Below are 22874 nucleotides of genomic sequence, written 5' to 3'. Positions count from 1 at the left end.
AAGTTATTTGGATTGTCTAGCCTGACAACAAAGGCATGATATTAGTTCCTGAATGCTCAAGCTGCTGTTTCACAGTCTATTTTGACCTGCTGGATGCCAAACTGAAGCGTATTTAGAAGCCCAGTAGGAAAGTCCTGTTCCAGGAGTGGAAGTGGTGGCTGTGTGGTGCCTGAGAGTGGGCTCAGCTTTCACAGAACACAGCCCCATGACAGCTGAAACAGGGTTCTCATAGACCCTCTGTTTCAGAGGAATGGCACCTGATAGTCCAGGATGCACCTCCATGGGAGCCCCAGTTTCTTTGCTGGCCATGGAAAGCCCTGGAAAGGGGCTGTTCCTGTAGGCACACCAGAGGTGCCAGAACACTCCCAGTCTTGCCCCAGCATTAGGATGGGGTGGATGGCTCAGGAACACGATTTAGGAAATTAGCAGTATCAAAGCATAGCTGGTGTATTCCCATGGAAATACAATTGTCCCTCTATTCCCTCTTTCCCAAAGTATGTGGATTAGAGGCTTCTAGTATTTGGATAATTTGCATATTGTTACAAGAGCTTTGACAAAATCTGCTTGCTTGGTCTCTGATGATAAAAATGCATTTCTTTATTTGGGGAAAAGACCTTTGTGGACCCACATAATGATTCCTTTATTTGTAAACTTTTTAATAAACTTGATCACAAATACTAGCTTAAGAAACATTTAAAATATAGTTAGAATGGGAATGATTAAATCTTTTAAAGGAGCGTTTCATTTGTGGGACTTCTCAAAAGTCAGGGGTACAAGAATAAAATGGGAGGTAAGCTACCACTTGTTGAATAGATTGTAATTATAATAATTGATATGTTCTTTACTTGGCAATATAATCTTTATTTTTAAGCATTTCTGTTCTGCCCAGAGAGTTGATTTTAAGTTGATTAAAATGTTTCGAATTCCGGTTCTGGAAATATAGACAGTCTATGAATGGCAACTAAGGAAAACAAATGGATTTCCAGCTAGCCTGGATTTTCTATCAGGGTCCATGCTGGGACATTTTTAATGTTCTGAAAAGTCACACAGGTTGAAAACTGGTAGGTCTTCATGAGAGCTGAGCTTTGAGGAGGTGGTACATGTTTACACCTACACTGATCTCTTTAATAAAAAGGAGCCTGGAGATGACTCTGAAAATCAGGGCAAGTTTGATAAGCCTGGATTTGCTTGCCTGAAGACATTCTCCAACCAGTCCTGCAGCTTGTTTAGCTAACCCAGTTTCCAAACTAGACAACTAATGCCTGACAAGACTTGCTCTTGCAAGCTGTGTTCCCTCTCAAGCAGTCCAAAGCAAAGTGACAGAGCAGCGTGATTCTGGTGGAAGGAAACACTTGATTTTGTCTTCTAAGCATGACTTCATGCTTCCAATTGACTTTCTCAGTCAAGTGTTGATGAATCAAGAGGGTCTCAGAGGTGCTGGGGCTCCTGGAAGGATCTGGAAGACGCCAAGAGCCTTGTTCAGTCTGTTTCTTACTTGGACACTTCTGAATTTTCCCACCTGTGCAGGCACAGTCTGGTGGCAGTTCCTGCTCGGAGGGCACTGAACAAGTGTCTGTAGGAGCAGAGATGCAGAAAAGCATAGCAGATATTAATAAGAAAATGATGAGTGTGCAATGAATGTGGTAAGGATTCATTAAGATGCAGATCTGTGGCTGAGAGTGGCTGGCACTTGGAGACTGTTTTTACAAGAGCACTTGCTCAGGCAGGGCTGACTCATCACATTCGGTTCATGCTGAGCTCCCAGCGCACTACTGCTTTGTTTAGACATTGTTTCCTTTTTTGACCGACTTCCTTGAATTACCCTTACTCACAAAATTAACCAGAAATTATGCCAGCTGACAGCTTTTGTAAGGTACAGAAGTACACAATTTCCTGTTCTGCTGTACATGTACATATTTTTGAAAGGAAAAAAGAAGAATATAAAATGTGTTTCTCTCATGTAAAATATAATCCTAAGGTGGCCTGGATACTTTAAATTTATCATATCTTTTTTTTTTTTTTCTCTCTCTCCTTTTGGTAAATGGGATTTTTTTTGTATGCTTTTGCATGCAGAAAACCTAATACAACTTTTTCTGTAACTGAGAGTAGTTTGAGTTTGGTTTAGATTAGAGTAGGCAAGATCTTTGCTTTATTAACTCTTCAGATGCCATAAAGTTATAACAGCTGTGCCTTAGGTGTTGAAACCTTTGTTTTGCCTCTTCTTTTTCCTGCAGGACATTTCTTCTGGTGGGAGCTCCGAAAGCAAACACTACCCAGCACAACATCGTAGAAGGAGGGCAGGTGCTCAAATGTAACTGGAACTCAAACAGGAACTGCCAGCCCATTATATTTGATCCCACAGGTAACGTGTGAGTCGCTGTGGGGGAGATGGAATGTCTCTGCTCTGATGCTGCTCTGGGGAAGCAGAAAGGATTCAGGTCCCAGTGGGATTTTTTTCATGGTCAGTGTGAATGCAGCTGGTTTTTGACTGGTAACTAGTCAAGGCTTCCTTGTGTTTTCCTTTTCCTCTCATCTCTTTTACAATTCTGTTGTCCTTGGTATGTGCTGAAAGCCTGAGTGAGCAAACATTATTCTTCTTGTGTTTTAACCTATTTATATTTCTCCTCTGTACTTTCCAGCAATCCTAAAACATTTGGCAACCTAATTCCCAATGAACCCTGAGGGGTTTTCCTCCTATTAAGAATGTGTCATATGAGGAAAGATACTTTTCAACATCAGCAAAGGTGGTATAGGCTGAAATACCCAGAAGTTTCATCTGAAACCAGGATTCTGAACTAAAAATTGTGGAAAAACATATTTTTAAATTTTTTTCTCCTCAGATATAGCTCCACAGTGTTTTTGACTTCTATAACAAAAGCACTCAGGTGCCTCTGGTCATAGGCATTCCTTACCCATTTCTGAAGCACAGAGGAGCTCAGCAGCATCAGTGTGGACATGAAATATTTCAGTCATTCTTCATGCTCTGGTGCACACAGTGATTTCCACAGGCTGTGGCAGGTCATGAGAATGCACTCGGTGCTGAATCCTGTTTTCCACAGCATGTTTCAGGGCAGCGGAAAATCCTCCCCATGTCACGGGAGGGGATTAACAAGACCCATGTGGTAGGACAGAGGAAACACCTGTGCCTTGAAGGTCTAGTTGGTTGTAATTCATTCTTGCCTCTGCCAGTATTTTGACTTGGCAGCCTAAAAGTTGCTAAGCTGATGAAGCCTTTTTAAATCATATGCAATAGAGTGGAAAAGCCCATCTTCTTATTGCATTGTCAAGGGATGCCACAAAATGTTATTGGTGTTCAGATTTCTGAAATCTTCATATCTTTTTGTGAAAATTACTATGCTACCAATTCCATTGCAAAAAACAAAAACAAAAAAAAGTATGTAATGGCACCCACAAACCCCAAGTCATTATCATTCCTTCACTCATTTATCATTCTCTCATATCTTTCTATAGGAGCATATCTGCCAGATTACTAAAAGTCTCTAATAAGCTGCAAAGTCTGCATCAGTATCAAGGCAGCAGAAACAGATTATAACTATCTTTTTGTTGTTGTTCTCTGGGCTTATTGTTTACTAGAATACAAGTGTACTTTTTGTTAGTTTGGGTTCTCTGCAGAAAGAATCTCGATGTCCCTAGTTAACAATCGTCATTAATATCATAGCCAAAAAAACTTCTGGTGGGGAAAGATGAGCCACACGTGTTCTAGACACATCTTCTAATGAGAATTAAAGTGCATTTATGAGTTTATACCGTAAATATTTGCAGTAGGCTTTTCCACGTGTCAGGTAGAGTTGTTAGAGGCCACACTGCTTTGCTACGTGTCTGTGCTTAAGGTACATGCTCCTGGGCAAACAGACAGTGTTTTGTTCATCATTTGCCTTTTAGGAACAGGCATGTTAATTGCTTGAAATTTAACAGTAAAAATAGCAGGTCACAATGGCTTAAGAGGATTTCTTTCAGGCACGCTTTAACTCACTCCAGCTTTGAGGCAGTGAAGGGGGGAATAATGCATTTGTCAATTATTCTCCTGGTGAAAAGGGGCATTGTGTTTCAGCTTGATAAAATAATAAATGCACTGAGACAAGAAAGAAGATGTCTTTTTCTTTGTGCATAACACAATGCTCGATTCCCTGTGTTCTGGTGACAAAGTCACTGCCAATACTGTAAGCCCCTGCTCCTGCCTGCCCCTGCCTGGTTAGGGAACAGGGCTGAGGGAAGACTCGTGACACACTTTGCGGAAACTGGAAGTGGAAGATCTGACCACAAACTTGTGGTGCTGATGCAAAGGGGCTTTTTGTAGATGACTAAATGCCTCTGCAGGAATCCAGGCTCATCCATCTGCTCATCATTTGTGCAATACCGCTTGTAACTCCAGAGGTATTGCTTAGCCCTGTGATACAAGGCACATTTTTTATTCCCTCACGGATTTACAGGAAAAAACAGGTTCTGCATCATGACTTAGATGTATTTCTTCAGAGTTATTTTCCAATTGCTTACAGCCAGTGAGAAATCTGACCTGTGAAAATAATGAGGATGCTTGTACTTGTGGCTTTCCTGTTTGCCTGTCGACGCCAAACTCCGTATGTGGGGTTGGATGCCCCATAATTAACAGGAGTCATGACCCTATTCCTGCTCCTGCCCTCTTCTGCCAGACAGCACAGCTGGAAAGGCCAGAGCAGGCTAAGCAGTGAGTGAGGGCAGGGCAGAGGCCGTGTTCCTGTGCTGGGAACCTGGCAAGGGAATGGAGGAAAGAGCAAGCCTTGTTCTGACTCTGTAGGATTGCTCAGTCCCTTTGTCTTGTATCACAGATAAATATTAGACCAGGGTTTTACAGAGGTCTGGCACAGACCTCTGTAAACATGCAAGGTTTTTTCCTCTATATGTTGTTCTATTATTATTAATTAGGACTATTTCTTCTTAAACATTCCTTGCTCTTTATTTAAGTTTCTTTGCAGCTTTATGGGCCCATCTGTACAAAGGTCATGCTGAGCTCACTGGCTGGACAGGGCTGGGTTTTATTTTCTACCTCTTGCTTTTGGCTTTAACATTGTATTTGCACAGCAGCATGGTCATTTCTGTGATCAAATGCCACGGCTCTTCCATAGCCCAGGAAGGAAGGTGCCAGCTGCTGGAGGATAATCTTTGGAAGAGTTGTTCCAGCCCTGCTGTTTCAGCAGCATTGCTTGCTTACTTGCACTTACCCCAGCTGCTCTTGAGGAAAGAGATAAATCATTAAGTGATAGTTCCCGTACTATAGAATTTACTATTTTGTTTATTCCTTTCTGTGGGTGACCACTCAGCTCTGTCAGCATGGGAGTTGGGCAGTAGGAGTCCATTTGTGCAATGTCATTTGCGTAGCTCTCATGCTGAAATTACATGTATTTCCCTCTTTTTCATGCCCTTCCCACCAACCTAATAACATAAAACCAAAATCCAACAAAAGCAGTTATTATAATTTTTAAACATCTGGCTGAAAAAGCAATGTTCTTTCACAGCATATTTTCTCATTTAAAACAGCAATGTATTTCATGGAATCACAGAATGGTTTGGGTTGAAAGGGACCTTAAAGATGATCTAGTTCCCACTCCCTGCCATGGGCAGGGAGAATATGTGACAGGGAATCTCCCTTTGTCCTGGATCTTTCAGCACAGTGGTTATACTCACTAAAAATATGCTGGGGAATATTCTGTCTGTGTGTGTCTGAGAGTTTCTGTGCACATTATAGTAATTGCTTTTGACATTCTGGTATATATGGTGGCTTTGGAAGGCAAAATGTTTATATGGCACATTAACACTTCCCAAATGTAAAGATGCTTCACTGTGGAGCTTCTCAGCCTTTTAGCAGTGACATCAGTTGGCTTTGATTTAACACAGTTATGACTGTGTGAAAGTGGCATAACAGATGTGTGTGGCAGAATCTGCCCTGAAGTTCAGGGTGCACATGGCTGTGCTGCATGTGCTCGTGTCACGGGGCTAGAAATTGGATATTTTTTTTAAAACTGGCTTTCTAATGTCATCAGACAAGTGTTTCAGGCTGGCTTCTGCTCTTAGGAGCACATAAGAGTGGTAGGTTAAGAAGGACCCAAGCACCAGAGCAAGCTTCCACACTCTGTTGGTCCTATTGCAAAACTGAAATATGAAGCAGTGCTGCTGTTACTTTAACAGGTTATCCTTCAAGTCTGGCTAGAAACAGGTCTGATTTTAACACTTTTTTAACCCTATTCCTGTTTACCTTGTTAATTTAGCAGTGAACATACCTCTGTCACAAAACCAAAAATTTCTGTTATTGGTTTTCTTCTTTATCTTGACTTCTTTCTACAAGTGACAAAGCACTACAATTTCAATTCAGCTGTTATGTAAAATACTTGGAATTCTCCCCCTCTGTCCCAGTAAACTTTCAGACTTTCAGAATGTGTAGGAGGCCCTATTTTTTCAGGACAAGAACTGAAGGGAACTTATATTCTCAAGATAGCATATTCTTCAAAATTGTCATAAGCACAAGCAATGATAATAAATCCTTTCCTCTGCAAGATGTTTTACATTGCACATTCAAATTAACAGAAATCACAGGTTATAGCTCAAGGGAAATATTTATCTTCATTCATTCTTATCTCTTCTCCACACTGGATAATTTTGTGACCAAAAACTTAGTTTATTTTTTGTTTAAATCCATAGAAATAAGGGAATGCTCTGAATTTTGTGAAGAAGAAATTATCCAGGAAAGCAAGTTGTGGAAAAACTGCTTTTACACCTGGCTGAGCCCTTTCTACCAGACTGACCAGAGACGTGGTTCCTCTCTTAAAAAGCTTAACACTTGGCTTTTTCTGCTGGCTGCTTTGCAGCTTTTTCCAGGAAAAACATATTTCTTGTGGTAAACCGTGGAGGGAATGCACTTAATACAGCAGCCCAATTTCTGTTTCTGATCAGTTTTGAGACCAAGGCCCAAACCCATTTGTTTTAAATATGTATCAGTTCCCTCTCCTTTTTTTCATCTCCACAGCCTTCACAGACTGGCACAGCAAATTTTTCATAGATAGTACCAGATATTTCCAACAGTGTTTCCATAATCTTCCTCAGGAAAAATATTCTTGAAAAGTCAAAGGGTATTCCACAAGTTAAATATATTTGGTGTAGTTGTCCATTTTCTGAGTATAAAATTGAACTTTTTATTTTTTTTTTCTGTGCAACAGGAGGATCAGAAGTTCACTGAACCAGACAACAAAACCAGTGGCCAAATGTGCTCTTTAGGAAAATCAACACATCATTTTTACTTATGTGTTTTACAGTTAGGCATGCATGGAATGGCAGGGTTGATACACTTAGCTAATTGTCTGACATCTAGATAAGTACCTCCATTATTTGCCCCTGGAATTTTAGAGGATCATTCTCAGTTTTCATTTCAACAAACAAAAAAATTATTCAGAGACACATGTAACCAGTTGGAGTTAATCAGGCTATACACATGACAAATTAATATAAACCAAAAGTTCTCTATGTGCTTGTTTTCCAAAAAGAAACAATCTTCATAATTATTTATATGATTTTTATTTTTCTTATTGGGGTCCTAGCTTGTCATCAGTCAAGAACAGTGGGAAGTGGGTTGGTAGAAATAGCATTTCCTCATGTGTCTATGGCTTTTCATAAAAGTTGAACCAAATTATTTTATTACCTGCTGCTTTTTAAAAGAGAATTTTAATTGAGAAATGTATCTGCTGCAGCACAAGATGCTTGAAACTGTAGCTCTTTATGTCAACACCAGAAAGTGCAGTCCTGAGACTGCCTCGAGAGCTGCTGCATTTAGAATCATCTGATGAAATGCAGACAGCTCTATGAACTGTTACAAAGGAAAATATGCTCACAAAACCAATTTGAACTTCTATGCTAATGAATTGCAGATTTCTTGAGCAGATTTCGTGTTTAGCCCAGGAAGATTTCCTTGTTCAGACAATGGATTGTTTTGCTTTTCCGAGACCTGTGGTAAACCAGGGATGCATGGCTGAGTGGTCATTCCTTCTCTGGGGAAAGCTTTCCCTCCCTACTGCTTTCATTCTCTGTGACAGATCCCAAAATTCAGGGCTGGGGGGACTTACAGAAGCTGTTGAATACTAGAAACTAGGAGGATTTCAAATGTTTTCTGCTCAGTGTGGTGTATTTTTACTGTTTTGGGAAAATAGTTCAGTGTGGCCTCTTCCTGGAGAAAGTTTTATCACTGACAGTTGTACTCTCCTTCCTCTTCCCCCTTTCCAAGTTTTGATGCAACAAAGTAATTTTAGCGAAACTGTTTGTTCTTAAATGCTTCTGGATACAATTCTTTGGAGACTGGATATTTTTTTTGTGCTAAAAGAGGAGGAGGAGACTTTTGCAAATGAACTGCCCTTGTAAAGAACTCTCCTGATTCCTCCTTATGTTTGCAGATTTGTTTTTTTCTGTCCCCCAAGTGGGTGATTCTAGACAATAGGAGGCTTTGTTTGGAAGCCTAAACCACCAGTTTGGCATGGCTGGATCTAAATGTGACCTATTTAGCTTGAAGTGGGTATTTTAACTGCCTCGGGCAGCTTTGAGCTGCAGCATTGCACCGGGTACGATCTGCTGGTGTTGAAGTTATGGCTGGAGTGGGTACCATGAGCTTACATTTCCCTTCTGGAGATTCTGATCATTTGTGCAAAACAGTCAACTGTTCAAAACTCCACCATTTCCACTTACAAAACAAAGAAGTGTGGGATAGGTCGGTATTCTTTGAAAATAGCTTGCTTTAGCAAAGTACTGCTTTATTTTTGGCCAATTGCTTTATTGGTATCACCATGGAACCCACAGGGGAATTTCAATCTCAAAGGCCATTGATTTAGTCAACAATAAAGCAATAAATCTTGTGAAGACCATTAATTGATTGGGAGTGAAATGGATTGATTTTTATCTGGCTACATCTCTCATTAGCTCGGTGCCCCTGACGTTTGGTTGTTATCCTTATGCTTACGCTGGGTAAGCGAAGCGTGCCCTGGGATCTGGGAGCTGCTCTGAATGCAGAAGAATGTATTGAAGCTCCTCTGCACGCTGCTAGAGCTGACAGCACAGAACTGCTCGTGCTTTTGTGATTAGGTAGCCTCCTACATGAGTACTCTTGGCTCTGTATGTGGCTGGATCACAGGGGTATGACGAGTTGGAAAAATAAAAAAGGCGGCTCGCTTATATTAGGCAAGGGAAAAGATGCTTTTGTTCCAGCACCGCCCAGGGAAAAACGCAGGATTCATACCTCAGAGAGGGAAGGGGAATAGTGGGAAGGTCTGTATTCCCATCTCCCTGAGTCATTGCAAAATACTGTGGCTAAAGCAAGGTTGCTAAAGCATCGGCTGCCTCCCAGCATGGGGAGTTTCAAGTGAAGATAAACTTGTGTTCACTTGCTCCTTCTTTGTCAACTGAGCTTGAAATCACACAGATTTTGGTTGTAATGATAGATGAAAGATACTTTACACTGCATAGAGTTCTCCTATTATGAAAAGAGGGCTCTTGCATATATTATAGCTTTGTCTTTCTTTTGGCTAGCTGCATAGTTTAACTTTTACCTAGCAGGGAAACTTCATTTAATTTAAATCGGCATAGTTACAAAGATGTTTATTTTAACGAGAGGTCTGTGAATTAGGTGACTATTTATATTTTGCAACTTCTTAAGTGTTCTCAGTATGGTGACACTGAACCAGGTTTCATCAGAGTTCAGTGCCTCTTGACTCACGATCATCTCTGTTCAGTCTGGCTGAAGATCGGGGCAAATGTTTGAGTTCAGTTTGCTCATTACCATAAAAACAGGCGGGCTGCAAGTTACAACTGGATCCACTTACTCAACAGCAGGACTTTCCTAGTAACTCCTTAATTCCTGCAACTGATAACATTTACCTTGGGAAAAGAAGGTGCCAGCTATCCGAAGGTGATAGTTAAAAGAAATCCATCACTGAAAAAAACTTTTGATCTTTTTATTATATTTGGAAGATGGATTTATTTTCTTTTTCTGCAGTTTCTACCCAGCATCTCTCCACATTAGTTTTCATTTATGAATTAAAATTCTGTGGAATGTAGTAAAGAGGCAGTGTTCTATTGGTCCACCAGCAATGCACCAATTATTATTATTTTTTTAAATTTTAATTCTGTTCTTGCTCTGACTACCCTTTCTTTCCACCTGGAAAGTACCTGGTGAGATACAGCACTGCTGACTTGACATGTCAGCCCTTTTTCCCTTACATGATAGAGTCATGTAAAATCATCATGTGATGCCTGCTACAAACAGAAGGAGCAAAGGAAAGAGCAGGGCATAAGCTGCCTTTGCAGATAGGAAATAATACCCCATGGTCATATGACATAATCCTGGAATTAATGACCCATCAAGTACAAGTCCCTGCAGCAGCTGCACTTTAGTCTGACAAATAACATTGTATAAAAACTCTGAATATTTTTTTGAATAAATCTAGTCAGGATGCAGTTTATCCTGCCTAGATATATTTGTTTGAATGCCTTTTTAAAGGCTTTTTCAAGGCAAGGTTGGATGGAGCTCTGAACAACTTGGTCTAGTGGAACATGTCCCTGCCCATGGCAGAGAGATTGGAATGAGATGAGCTTTAAGGTCTCTTCAAACCCAAACCATTTTGTGATTCTGTGATTAAAATGTACATCATTGGCTTAAATATGTAGGGTATTTTTGGGGTACTCTGAAATGTTAGAAATAAAAGGCTATAAGAAATACAATAAGGCTATAAGAACCCTTATAGTACTAAGCCTGATATAAATCTCTGGATGTTTAAATCTTACCTGTAATATGATTTGGTACATTTAAGGTAGGTACTGTTTTTAAAAGGGTATGGGGGAGGGCTTGTTATTTTTTTTTTTTTAATTTTACATATATATATTTATATAAAAGTACCACTTAAAATTATACAAAGATAAAATAACAGTCTAGTCAGGATTTTTGTAATAAAACAGAAATGCTGATGTCAGTCCTCTACCTTCCCATGACACATCTACTTTATGGTTTAGCTCAACATTTAACTGTGGTTAAAACTGCTTCAGTGAGGGCTCACATTTAAGTGTTTTATGTTTTATTTAAGTGTTTAATGTTTGCTTTTCCCAGTCAGGAAGAAAAACTCGTATGGTTTATTGTTTAAAGCAAGGGGATTTTTGTTGAATGGGTGTTTTCCAGATTTCCTCATAAAATTAGTTTCTCTTTGGATCTGAGAGAAAGACTTATAATCTATTTGTATAGTTTTTCCTGGGGAGAATTTTGAGTGAGTACAGGAAAAAAAAGGTTACTTTTCTTCTGTAATGGAGAGTTAACATCAGATTTGGCCTGTATCAATATTGTACCTGGGACATCTGTCAGTGTTTCCAATGTACATACTTTCTACTTGATCTAGATCTTCTGTCCTCATGCACTTTGCATTGTTGCAGCCATTTTCAAGCTGAACTCAAGGCCCTCTCCCTAAGACCCCCCCAATTAGCTTTACAGAACCTAAAGAAGCTTTGAATACAAGAGAAACTCAATCTAAGGCATCTTAGCCTTATAGCACATCTTGGTTTGTTATGTGTGTCTGCACTGACACAGGGAATTTGACTGAGATGTTTGCAGTATGTTTCTACAATAGCACTGTGCTATAAATAAATAAAATCCATTTTGCCAAATTGCCTAATGGAACACATTTTTCTGTGGGGTGGTGGGGTTTTGTAAGAATTCTTCATTTGTTGTTCAGGCCTTCAGAAATTATGATGCTGGCTTCTGAAGTCATGACATCTGGCACATAAACTACATTTGGCACATAATTATCTTTGTGGTCATGTTCATTTACTTTCCGGTTTGGCGATTTGGGGTTTTTAAGTGCCAGCTTCTGGCTGTATCTGAAAACATGGAGATTTCTAATGTTATCCTCAATTTAGAGCTGAATCAGGGCTTTTTAATACTGTAGAAAAATATTTTTGTCCTCTAATCACTAAGGGAGATACTGTCCTGGACACTGATCCCTCTTGGCGGAAAAGGCAGAGAGGAGCTGTTTTGGCAGCCTGTGCTGATTGTTCTGCTGGCTCCCCTCTTCTCCAGTGCAGCCAACACAGACAGTGGGCAGGCTGCACCAGGAACCAGTCCTTGGCTTTCTTTTCATTGTGTTTTTTATTCTTATTATTCAGCCCAGACTTGAAGGAACTAATTTCCTTAACAGCTGAGATAAAATCAGGTTGTTGATAATGCAGAATGGCTGCTTACTCACTATTGCAACACAGCCTTTTCTTCTACTTTCTGCCTGTTGTTTCAAACTTCAATGAGAGGTTTGCATCCTAAACATCTTTATATTACCTGGGACAATAGGATTCTGCTTTACACCATGGAACTGCCATACCAGCTTTCGTTTTTGCCATACATACATAGTGTTGTATAAGTATCCAACAGAAAAGTGCAAAATGCCACTCTAATTATTCCCAAGTTTTACATTGTTTAAAGCTGTGTTTGGCAAGTAGATCTGAGACATTTCTTTGTATTCAAGAGTAGCTGGACAAGTAGAGGGCAGGAGCCAAATCTATCTTTCCAGACTACGTAACCCTGGGTGTGGTTAAAAGATGAATTAACCATTTTTAAATCCCTGTTGGTGCCAAAAAGGATATTGTTCCCAGCCTGGTGTTGATGTCTTCTCCCCAGCAGGTTGGCACTGCTCCCCTCCCCATGCAGCCAGCTGGGATGGAACCTCATCCTGCTGAATACTTTTTTAGGAGGGTTCATTCTTAGGTGGTTCCTGTTGTGGCCATGTGACCAGAGGAGCAGTGCCAGGAGAGACACGGTCAGCAGGAATGAACCCTACAGGACAGGAGCAAACAGGATCTGCTGCCCCTTTGGGTGGCAGCTTCATCTGAAACTAACCCACCCGTGCTACTAAGCAAAACTATCTGCAGGTGGATTTTCATAGTTAAAGAACAGAAAAAATGGTGATAAAATGAGGATTTTTGTGTGTGCCAAAGGTTCCTATTGAAATTAAAGATTTCCTATTTGGAAAATATCTTGGTCTGGTTTTGTTTTTCCATACCATGAAAAGGTGACATGCAGATCTCCAAGATACATTTTAGCCTATGCAAGAGTGGGAGTATAAAGGTTCAGTGTACATAAATCTGTGCAGATGTGCTGATCAGCAGGCCCTCCAAGCCTTTAGCACCAGTCCAGCAAGAGATGGAGGGGAGATGACAGAGGGAGATGAAGGTTTTAGCCGCCTTTGATGACATTAGAAAAAACCACAATAGTTCTCTGTGTTGCAATGTGCTTGGCATTGCTTTCTGTGTAGTTCTAATCTGAGAGCAAAAATATTCCAGATACTCGCTTGTTTTGGCTGACTCGGCAGATTAAAATCTCTTTTGTCATTTTCATGGGATTTTCCTAAAGGAAGTAACACAATCTCTGCAGACAAAACATTCTTTAACAAGGTGTAAAACAAGCCAAGGGAGTTTTGATTCAAGTGGCCACAGCCTCTGATTCATAGCAGGGTTGGGTTTGGGGATCCCCCCAGCATGCTGGAAGCGATGTGTGGCTGTTGCCTCATCGATTCCTGCAGTTTCAGGCTCTATAAACCAGCCATGTAAGGAACTTTTAGGAAAGGTATGTTTTCAAAGTATTACATCAATTTTCTCATTAAGCTGCCAAAGTTTCCCTCATTTTGCCAATGAAAGTACACAAGAAACACCAAATAATTCTGTGGCTTTTAGCATTCACACCTGCAGCAATCCTAGTTGTTTGTACCAGCCAGCATCACGGAACAGACACCAGTGCAAATTACTCTGTCTCTAACTTGTTCTCTTTCCCCATATCTTTGAAGCTCACAAATCACCTGCTTTGTGCACTGCAGTGACCCTCAGAATAGAGATGTTACCACTTGGTAGAGTTAGGAGAAGGATCTCATTCCTGATTCTAGCCAAAGCTCACACGATTTAATCGAGGCAATATTTCTTTTAGAAGCATTATTCTTAACGGGGCTTTGGCTCTGGTTCTTGAGCAGTGCTGTAATCTGCTTGGATATCCAAATATCTCAGCTATGAGGTATTTACTGTGTGGCTGTCAAACATGCTGTAAACTTTGAGCTACTACAATTAATCACCATTCTACCAATGCTCTGTGTGCAAAAGTAGCTGCTTTGGGCCTTTGATATAAAAAAAACATTAATAAATCCTTTTTAAATTTTGGTTCCATCAAAGGGTGATATTCTCCAATGTTGCTGTTTCTGGTTTTCTGTGTATGCATCAAAACCAATGACTTAGTGGTTTTTGGGGTTTTTGTTGGTTTTTTTTTTCATTTTTACTCTATAGCTTCCTGTGAAATTGTGCTTCTTTTTTCTTTTCCTTATAGGTAACAGAGACTTTGCTCCTGATGATCCACTGGAATTTAAGTCTCATCAGTGGTTTGGAGCCTCTGTGAGATCCCAAAATGATAAAATTCTGGTAGGTCTTTGATGCCCTTCAAATGCATCAGTACTGAGATATTACAGTGGAAGAAAGTGCAAAGAGATCCAGATAGCCTAGAATTTAAACAAAATCTCACTTATCAGCATGAATTGTCTTTTCTTCAGAATTCCTTAGCTAAGCTTTGCCTAACTCTTTTTAACCAAAGGTAGGAGTATTTTTTTCCTAGTTTTAAGGCAAGTAATAAAATTAGTTTGATGAAATTAGAATGTGTTGTAAATTCTTGATAAATACTTCACAGCTGTTGCTTTAAGAAAATATTATTTCTAAATTTTTTGATAAACATTAGCTATTTATAAAACACAAACTGATGGTAATTCTGCCCCACTGCTGATAGTATAAATCTCCTCTAATAACACGAGATAAATCTGCCAGGTTTTTTTGTTACTTTTCTGTAGAAAATTGGAATTTCATTGTATTATTTGATACCCACCAGCATTTTGAAGAGGAGTTTGTTTCCTCACTGCTGTGTGTTCTTCCCTAGGCCTGTGCCCCACTGTACCACTGGAGAACTGAAACAAAACAGGAGAGAGAGCCTGTGGGAACTTGTTACCTTCTTGCTGGGTCAAAATTTGTGGAATATGCTCCCTGCAGGTCAAGTAAGTATAGGCTTCTTACACTGCTTTTCTCTTTGGAATTCCTCTTGTGTCACATTTTGTGTACATTCTGGAGCAGGATGTTTTACAGCTATTTCTCCCTTCCATGTATTGCAATTAGAACAAAACTTAAAAACTAGATCTGGACATCTGAATTCTCCTTCAGAAGGTTCAGGATGCAGACATTGTTTTCTCTACTGTAGGCCAGAGGAAAATCTTAGGTCCAAGTATCATTGGACTTGAGGACTTCTGTTGTTGAAGGGACCAATTCTGTAGTAATCACTCAAGCAAAATTATGTAGCAAGTACTTTTTCAAACACCAAATTTATAATTTTTATGAATCTCAAGTATTTTATCATTATTCAAATACATTAAGGTGAAGGTCATTTTAGAAGACAAGATTTTGCAAAAATATGTTCTGATGTCCCTGTGGGCATGCAGGTGTAGTGATGCATTGTTTAAGTGATATTAACTGTTGAACCTTTGGAACTTTGGAGTCTTATTCTCCAAATGCATTGCATTTATTTCCTCTAGTTGGACTGATAAATTATTCTGAGGTTTATAACCTAAATCTTGAATGTTGAAGTTAGGATTGTCATTTTATTCACAGAAAATCATTTGTGAATGGCAGGAATAGAATCCAGCCTGGTCCAGCATAACAAGAAGTGAAATAAGTAAATATTATACTAAATCATGCTAGTTAAGCAGTCACACTTTCAGATAAGGAGCTCCCAGCATTTCTTCTCTGAAGCTGTCTAACCCTAAAATTGATTCAGCTATAACAATTCTTGCTGGGATGAGTCTCGGTATGGAGGCGTTTTTAAAGCCAGGTATGCTCTTCTTGTTTTGAACCAATTCAGATTTCTTTTCCATTCCAAAAGAAAAACTTAACCCCTCTTTTCCAGATATCTTGTTTCCTGAGTAGAAATTGCAAATATATTTTCCCCAAGACTTTTGAAGTTTAAATACAAATGAATGTGGTGTTGCTGTTTGCTCTGACTGTGCTGGACTAGAACACTTGCTAATGTTACATGTCTATTGGGCCAGTCCTAATGTTGTTACAGCATTTGGTTGGGAGTTGTTGATGAAGAGAAAGTTAAGGAGAAAAGTATTCCAAGGTTCAAGTTTAGGAGTGCAATAGGAGGAGTACATAGGAAGATGCATTGAAAAGTTTCCATGGAGTCAACTGATTGAGTACTGATAATACTTAATTTATTTATTTTTCTCCTCTTTTTTTTCTATCCTTTTTCCTTTGGTAGCAACTATCGATGCAGATGGACAGGGATTTTGTCAAGGTGGATTTAGCATTGACTTTACAAAGGTATGTGATTTTTTTTTGTCATTTCCATGGGTCAGCAGACAGCTGCAAGTTAGCAAACACTCCTGATACAGAGCACTTGGAAGAACACCTATTATGAAACCAAATGTTACTGTTCCTGATGGGGAGCAAACCCACAACCAAACAAAATTTATAAATAAACCAAAAAATAAGTTGAAACCACTCAAAGAGCTTTTATAAACCTGTTTCTCCCTGCATCTACACAGCAGCACACTTTCACCTCTTGTAGGAACCATGTCCTGAACAAACAATCTGCTTTCCCATCTTCCTGCCATACCCCTCTGCTGCAGCTGGTCCTCAAGTGAATTCAGCTGTAATAGTCGAGATTTTTGAGACACGAGATTAGTGTATAGCTACCGTTACTTCATGAGGAATAACAACTCAGGGAACTGGTAAACAATGTGCTTGTAAATCATGTTTGATTTTCTCATCAGCTAGCAGGAGTACAGGGGCTTTTCACTGACTTGTGCTTCTTCTACTTTTGTGTTCTCGCTACCTGTTCTAGTCCTTTTTGTTTTTTTCAAACTCACAATCAGTTCTGAAATCCAAGCACAGTAAAACTGTGAATGTACTATAGTGTTTTATATTGTACAGTATAATTGTTGAGCAAAGTCAGGACTTGTTAAGACCACACAAGCCCTATTTGTGATGTGCCTCTCTTTTTTTGGGTTCTCACATCTCAGGATGAGGTCATATCCCGTCACTCTTTGCCGAAGGCCACTCTTGGTTTTCTTCCAGAGGAAACTGCCAAGTGCAGGATAGGACTGTGAGTGTTTGGGTTATTTTGCACACACCCTCAGGGTCACTGTGCAGATTCCAGGCCCTGTTAAAACCAATTTGGGCTCTAATCCAATACCTTAGAGTGGACAAGCCAGGCTGCATCTCCAAATGTCTGACCTAGATTTTTATGAGTGGTGAATATAGGAATTTTTAGGATTAAAACCTGAATAAGTGGCTTAATTATGCAGCAAAGCCTATGGCCTAATTCAATTCTTACAGAGCAAATTCCCAACCCTATAGGAATAGCTAATGGGGTTAAAGTTTGATAAAATGGTTTGTGAATTGCAGTTGTGCCAAAAAATATGGAGTGGGGGAATTACATCACAGTTATTCTGAATTAAGCTTTTCTGATGATGTTACAGAAAATGGCAGAAGCAGAAGATGACACTATTTTGTGTACTGACCTAGAAACATGATGTAACACTCTCAAAGTTTTCTTCTAACTGTATTCCTGTTGCCATACATTTATGGGGGAAGAATAAAAACAGAATTCTGCCTAGAATTCTAAAGGAGTGAAATAGTCACTGAAGATTTTTGGTTAGCATTTTACAAAATGCATTTCTAATTAATCACTCCTTCAAAACAGAAAATGTGTGGTGGTCAGCAGAGCTACAGTGATGTACATGCATGGAATTTTTCCCACAAACATAGGATGTGTTGTCTGGCTTTAGATGTGCTTCATGTGTTTTTAATTTTTCTTTCTGTCTTCCTTTTTTAATCCCTTCCAAGGGAGACAGGGTGCTGCTTGGAGGACCTGGAAGTTTTTACTGGCAAGGTGAGATATATGATTTAAGTTACAGAGAAGTTGACCTTTATAATTTTCTCTTTGTCCTCTTAGTAATTTTGATCCACACTCTTCCAGCTTCTGTCAGAGTCTTTGTCAGTGAGAAAACTGACAGAAATATTCCTTTGTCCTTAAGAATATCTCCTGAATAATCAAGGCAACCACAGACAAAGGCTGTAGTAATAATAGTATAGATCTCCTTTGTGTTTTAAATAATTCCATGGGCATTATAAAGGCATTTTCCCTGGAAAATTTTCCCTGGGATTTGTTTTCATCAGCAGGATAAGTTCCCTTTAGCATATTTTGTTCTGCTATCGACATGTTTTATAATTTGACACGCATACCAAGGGTGCATTTTCAGTGAGAAATATCCCTTCTAAAGAGAATTTCATTGTTTTCCTCTGACAACAAAAATGTTTTGCATTTATATTAAGTGGTTTGTGCCACGGGGCACATTTTACCTCTACCTGGCATTACCTGTATACTTTGCTCCTGTGGGATTCTGTTGGTGTTTGTTTGCAGGATTATTCAGCCTTTAACTGCAGCTCTCTGTTCAAAGGAGGGTGCTGCTGTAACCAGGACACAGCTGCCAAACTCTGCTGCCTGCTTTTTAATGTAACTTCTAACATTTATTAATAGATTTTCTGTATCATGCCAGCCTACATGTAGGTGCAGCAGCACAGGAGGCTTGTTCCAGTCCTGTGTTTTAAATTATGAACAAAATTGAATGATTGAAGCTAAACTGCAGGTACAATATCATATAAATTAGGGTCCTGTATTCATTTTATTGTTTTTTGGCAAAAAACATCTTCTTCATCTTCCAAAACATCCTTATCCTCTTCTACTACTACCAAAAAAGCCTAGTTGGCTCTGAATAGAAGACAACAATATACTTCTGAAAACGAGATTTGTCATCCTAAACTTCTATTCCACATCCTGAGATGCTGGAGGAGGAGTTTTCCCTTCGCTTCATACACATATGAATATGTGTGTGAAGGAAGTGCCATTCTGAACGGGGTTTTTGGGCGATTCAAGTTTTCATTTAAACTCGAAGAAAAGAATGTAATGGAGTCACCACCTAGTGGCTGATGAAGTGAAAATGGAGAACATGACAATACAGTGTGATCATCTCATTTTTGTTCATTCTATTGGCTTTTTGTCTGCCAAAACAGGCTCTTCTGTTGTGGTATTTGGGCAAGGAGCACCCAAAGGGCTCAGTTCTGCACAACCATAAGCATATGAGATCTCTGCACTGCCTTTCAAGTCCCACCTTAGTGTAGGATTGGCCTCTGTTTTCAGTGAGAGCTGTGTGTGTGCCTTTGATTCAGTATGTGCACAGGTTTTTGCTGAAGGAGGATCCATATTTCCACTTGTGTCCTTCCTGGCACTGCTGCAGCTGGCCCCTTCCTGGCTGGTGTGGTGCAAGAGCCACTGCTTTCCAGGGCACCATTCCATAAATGGGTCACTTCAGTGAATGAGATCACAAATTCTGGCTGTGGTCTTAAGCTGTTTTCTCTCTCTTTAGGCCAGCTTATTTCTGATCGAGTGACGGAGATTGTGGCGAAGTACGACTCCAAAGTCTACAGTACAAAGTATGATGACCAGTTAGCAACCAGACCTGCCAGTGCTGCTTTTGATGACAGCTACTTGGGTATGTGGTGGGAAAGGAGAAACCTCCACTTGGAGCATTCCCTGGAACTGTTGATGTTAAATCTAAATCACACAACTAATAATTCAACATCTAACAGATAGCAAGGGAGTGACATTGCTGAAAACGCAGTCATACATTTATGATGGAATTGTAGTTATTTATTGTAGCTATTTTGCCATAGGCTTGACTCAAAAAGCACCTGATGACAAAACAAATGGAAATATTTTCATGATTTTTATATGAGAGGTTAGTCACATAGGTGGTTCTTTGCTTGTTACTTAAAAGCAGCTGTTTCTAAATAACCCACCAAAGCAAAATAAAAATGCTAAAGAATTATGTTTTGGAAGAAAAACAATGAGGAGTGAGAAATCATAATTTTGCTTCATTTATGTCTAACCAGGCTCAGGAAAAAAGCAAGGATATACTAGGACAATTCCCAGGATGATAATTTTAAAATTTTCATCTTCTCATCTCCAATTCCTGGATAGTGATGAATTACAGCCACTCATGGAGCTCTTCATAGTCTAAGCTGCTTTGAGGCAATGTTTATACCAGTGCATTTTAAGATGAAGAGAGGAGGACTGTGCACAGAGGCACCTGTGAAAAGTATAAAGAGAGATTAAAGGTTTAATAAGGTTTTTAAAGCCTCGTCTTGTCCCTCTGCAGGTTATTCAGTAGCTGTTGGAGACTTCAATGGTGATGGCATCGAAGGTAAGCCCCCTGCTTCAGTAAGAACATCATGTTAATAGGCTGGGCAGATCTTTCAGATCAATGATCCAATGCACAGGGAAATGCATCAAGTGCTAGGGATGAGCTGCTTTGCTCAGTAAAGGTGCTTTGGGACCTGGCTGTTATCTGTGTCTTGCTTTATGTTTCAGACTTTGTGTCAGGAGTCCCACGAGCAGCAAGAACTCTGGGCATGGTAAAAAATTTGAAATATTAAACTTTACAATAAAAAAAAAAGGTGACTATTGCTGATATGCTGTAATGTGTATTTCTTCACGTGCAGGTGTCCATTTACAATGGGAAAAACATGTCTTCCATGTACAACTTCACTGGAGAGCAGGTGTGTGGCTTTGCTGAGTGTGGTGGGTGACCAGGAAGCTTTTCCTATGTTGCAACATTGTTTAGGGTACTAGATAATAGTTTTTATATTACTGGCTTGATGGCCAGAGCAAAATTTTATGAAGTCTGAGGGGATTCTAATCTTATTTAAATAAAGGAAATGCTGCGTGTTTTGAGAGCTGGGAAAGAGACTGGATCATGACAGGGGAAATGGGAAAGTAACTGATAGGTTTACTTTCTAATAGAATATGGAAGAGAAACAAAAAAGAAATTAACAAAAAAAGATTTGTGGCATGTATTATCATCTCCCTGATGTATTTTGTATACAGATTTATGTAAACTTGGGGTTTTTTTATTTTTATCACTACAACTCAAAGGTTTGGTTTGAATTTTGTTTTCCAGATGGCTGCCTATTTTGGGTATTCAGTGGCTGCCACAGATATCGACGGGGACAAGTAAGTGTCCTCCCTCTTCTCACCAACTTGTGACAACTCAACTCACCTCTTGCCACCCAACTTGTTTCTGGAAAGAAAAAAAAATAGCTGTGGGTCTTCCCCACAATCTAGATTTCTGTCTTTATTGCTGGTTTAACACATCTGCACAACCCTTTTGCTAACACTCCACATTTGTTTTAACATTTGTAGTTTGTTTTTGTATTTAGCTACATAAATGTATTTTAAGTATATTCACATGCTTAAAGTCCACTACATTTTGATATATTTCTGCTTACTTTGTCAATAAATATTTCCTTCAGTTGAATTTCAAGATAGTTAACTTTCATCTGAGTGTTGACTTCAGTGCTGAGTTAACAGGTGCTGGAGAGAATGAATTTTCACGCAGCTACTGAAGAGCTCTGTCCTTTTTTGTTCCAGTTACACAGATCTGTTCATTGGAGCCCCTCTTTATATGGATAGAAGTTCAGATGGGAAGCTTCAGGAGGTTGGCCAAGTAACCATCTGCCTTCAGCGAGCCTTGGGAGGGTTTCAGACAGCAAAGCTGAACGGTTTTGAGATCTTTGCGAGATTCGGCAGCTCCATCGCACCCCTGGGGGATCTGGATCAGGACGGCTTCAATGGTAGGATATTGTTTCTTGGTCAGGATCTCCTGAATGTAGAGGGAGCCCAGGCAGCACAGAGAATGTGGATTCTGCACACAAACACTGGGCACTGTAGCCGTGAGCCAGTGTGGGACACTGAGGTCTAGACTCCTTTCGATGCTTGTATGCTACTCCCAGGAATGCTAACAGGAGTTCCATGGATGCATCGAGCAGAGACTATACCACTGACACGACAGCATGGACTGCTTTAGCTCTTACACTGACCACTTGGTTGCTTTCTAAGCCATGACCACAATAGAAACTTCAATAAAATACCTGACTCTCCACTCCGACCTGTTAGGACATCTTCAATATCAGTTTCCTCTTTCCATTGTTTAAAGACCATTTTCTTCTCTAGAAACACAGTGATGACAGAAAAGAAGGTTTTACTTCAGATTGCTGGTTAAAAATGTTCTATAAAAAAGATTTTCCTGAGAAAAATGTAGGGTATTTTTTAAAAAAAATTATTACCCAAAATTGAAGAGTTTGGTGGAAATACTGCAAAGGAGCTACAGCCAAATGTACCAAGAGCTGAGTGTCTTGAGTGAGTAATGGGAGGAGAAGTTTGAGTCTGACACAACTGGTGCTGAAGACTCTCAAACCCCTTGCCCAATCTTCTTGTTACTGTCTGATAGGAATGAAGATCAATGAAGCAGAAAAGAATCATGTAGTGCTGGGATGGAGAGTTCCAGGAATCATAGGGAGAACACTTTGTAATGCCCATTATAGTCTAGAGCTGCCTAAAGAGTAGTGGGAATTTGAGTTCCACCTAGAATCTTCTTTTTTTCCATTCTGCTTGCAAGCTAAGTATTTTCTGTAAGATCAAAAATTACAATAGATGGTAACTTCAAATTCCCAGGTAACTCTAATTTATTTTTGATGAAGTGATAAATTCATAGTGTAGTTGAAATTGGAAGGGACCTGTTTAATTGCTAACTGGATGTAGAATCAGTGTGAAGATGCAATATCACTGCAACTATTTACAGAAGACGTTGGACAGCTGATAGCCAAAATTCCAGTCACCTGCTGAGATTATCACTAACTTTTTTTGATTCCACCATACTAACACTTGAAATACA

General features: G+C 39.6%; 1 protein-coding gene across 1 annotated transcript in view; it reads left to right on the top strand.

The window, feature by feature from the left end:
* ITGAV (integrin subunit alpha V) overlaps nucleotides 1-22874 on the top strand; it is a 45762-nt gene that overhangs the window by 1919 nt on the left and 20969 nt on the right. Inside the window, exons 2-12 of the mRNA XM_058839662.1 lie at nucleotides 2235-2362; nucleotides 14372-14463; nucleotides 14969-15083; nucleotides 16340-16401; nucleotides 17929-17974; nucleotides 19509-19634; nucleotides 20301-20345; nucleotides 20513-20556; nucleotides 20644-20700; nucleotides 21102-21154; nucleotides 21572-21774. Of these exons, the coding sequence (XP_058695645.1) occupies nucleotides 2235-2362; nucleotides 14372-14463; nucleotides 14969-15083; nucleotides 16340-16401; nucleotides 17929-17974; nucleotides 19509-19634; nucleotides 20301-20345; nucleotides 20513-20556; nucleotides 20644-20700; nucleotides 21102-21154; nucleotides 21572-21774 (971 nt within the window). The remainder of the gene's footprint in view (nucleotides 1-2234; nucleotides 2363-14371; nucleotides 14464-14968; nucleotides 15084-16339; nucleotides 16402-17928; nucleotides 17975-19508; nucleotides 19635-20300; nucleotides 20346-20512; nucleotides 20557-20643; nucleotides 20701-21101; nucleotides 21155-21571; nucleotides 21775-22874) is intronic.

This window comes from Poecile atricapillus, chromosome 5 (genome assembly GCF_030490865.1).
Source record: "Poecile atricapillus isolate bPoeAtr1 chromosome 5, bPoeAtr1.hap1, whole genome shotgun sequence".
Lineage (NCBI taxonomy): Eukaryota > Metazoa > Chordata > Aves > Passeriformes > Paridae > Poecile > Poecile atricapillus.
The sequence above is the reverse complement of the archived record's forward strand: the minus strand, read 5'-3'. Positions and strand labels throughout refer to the sequence as shown.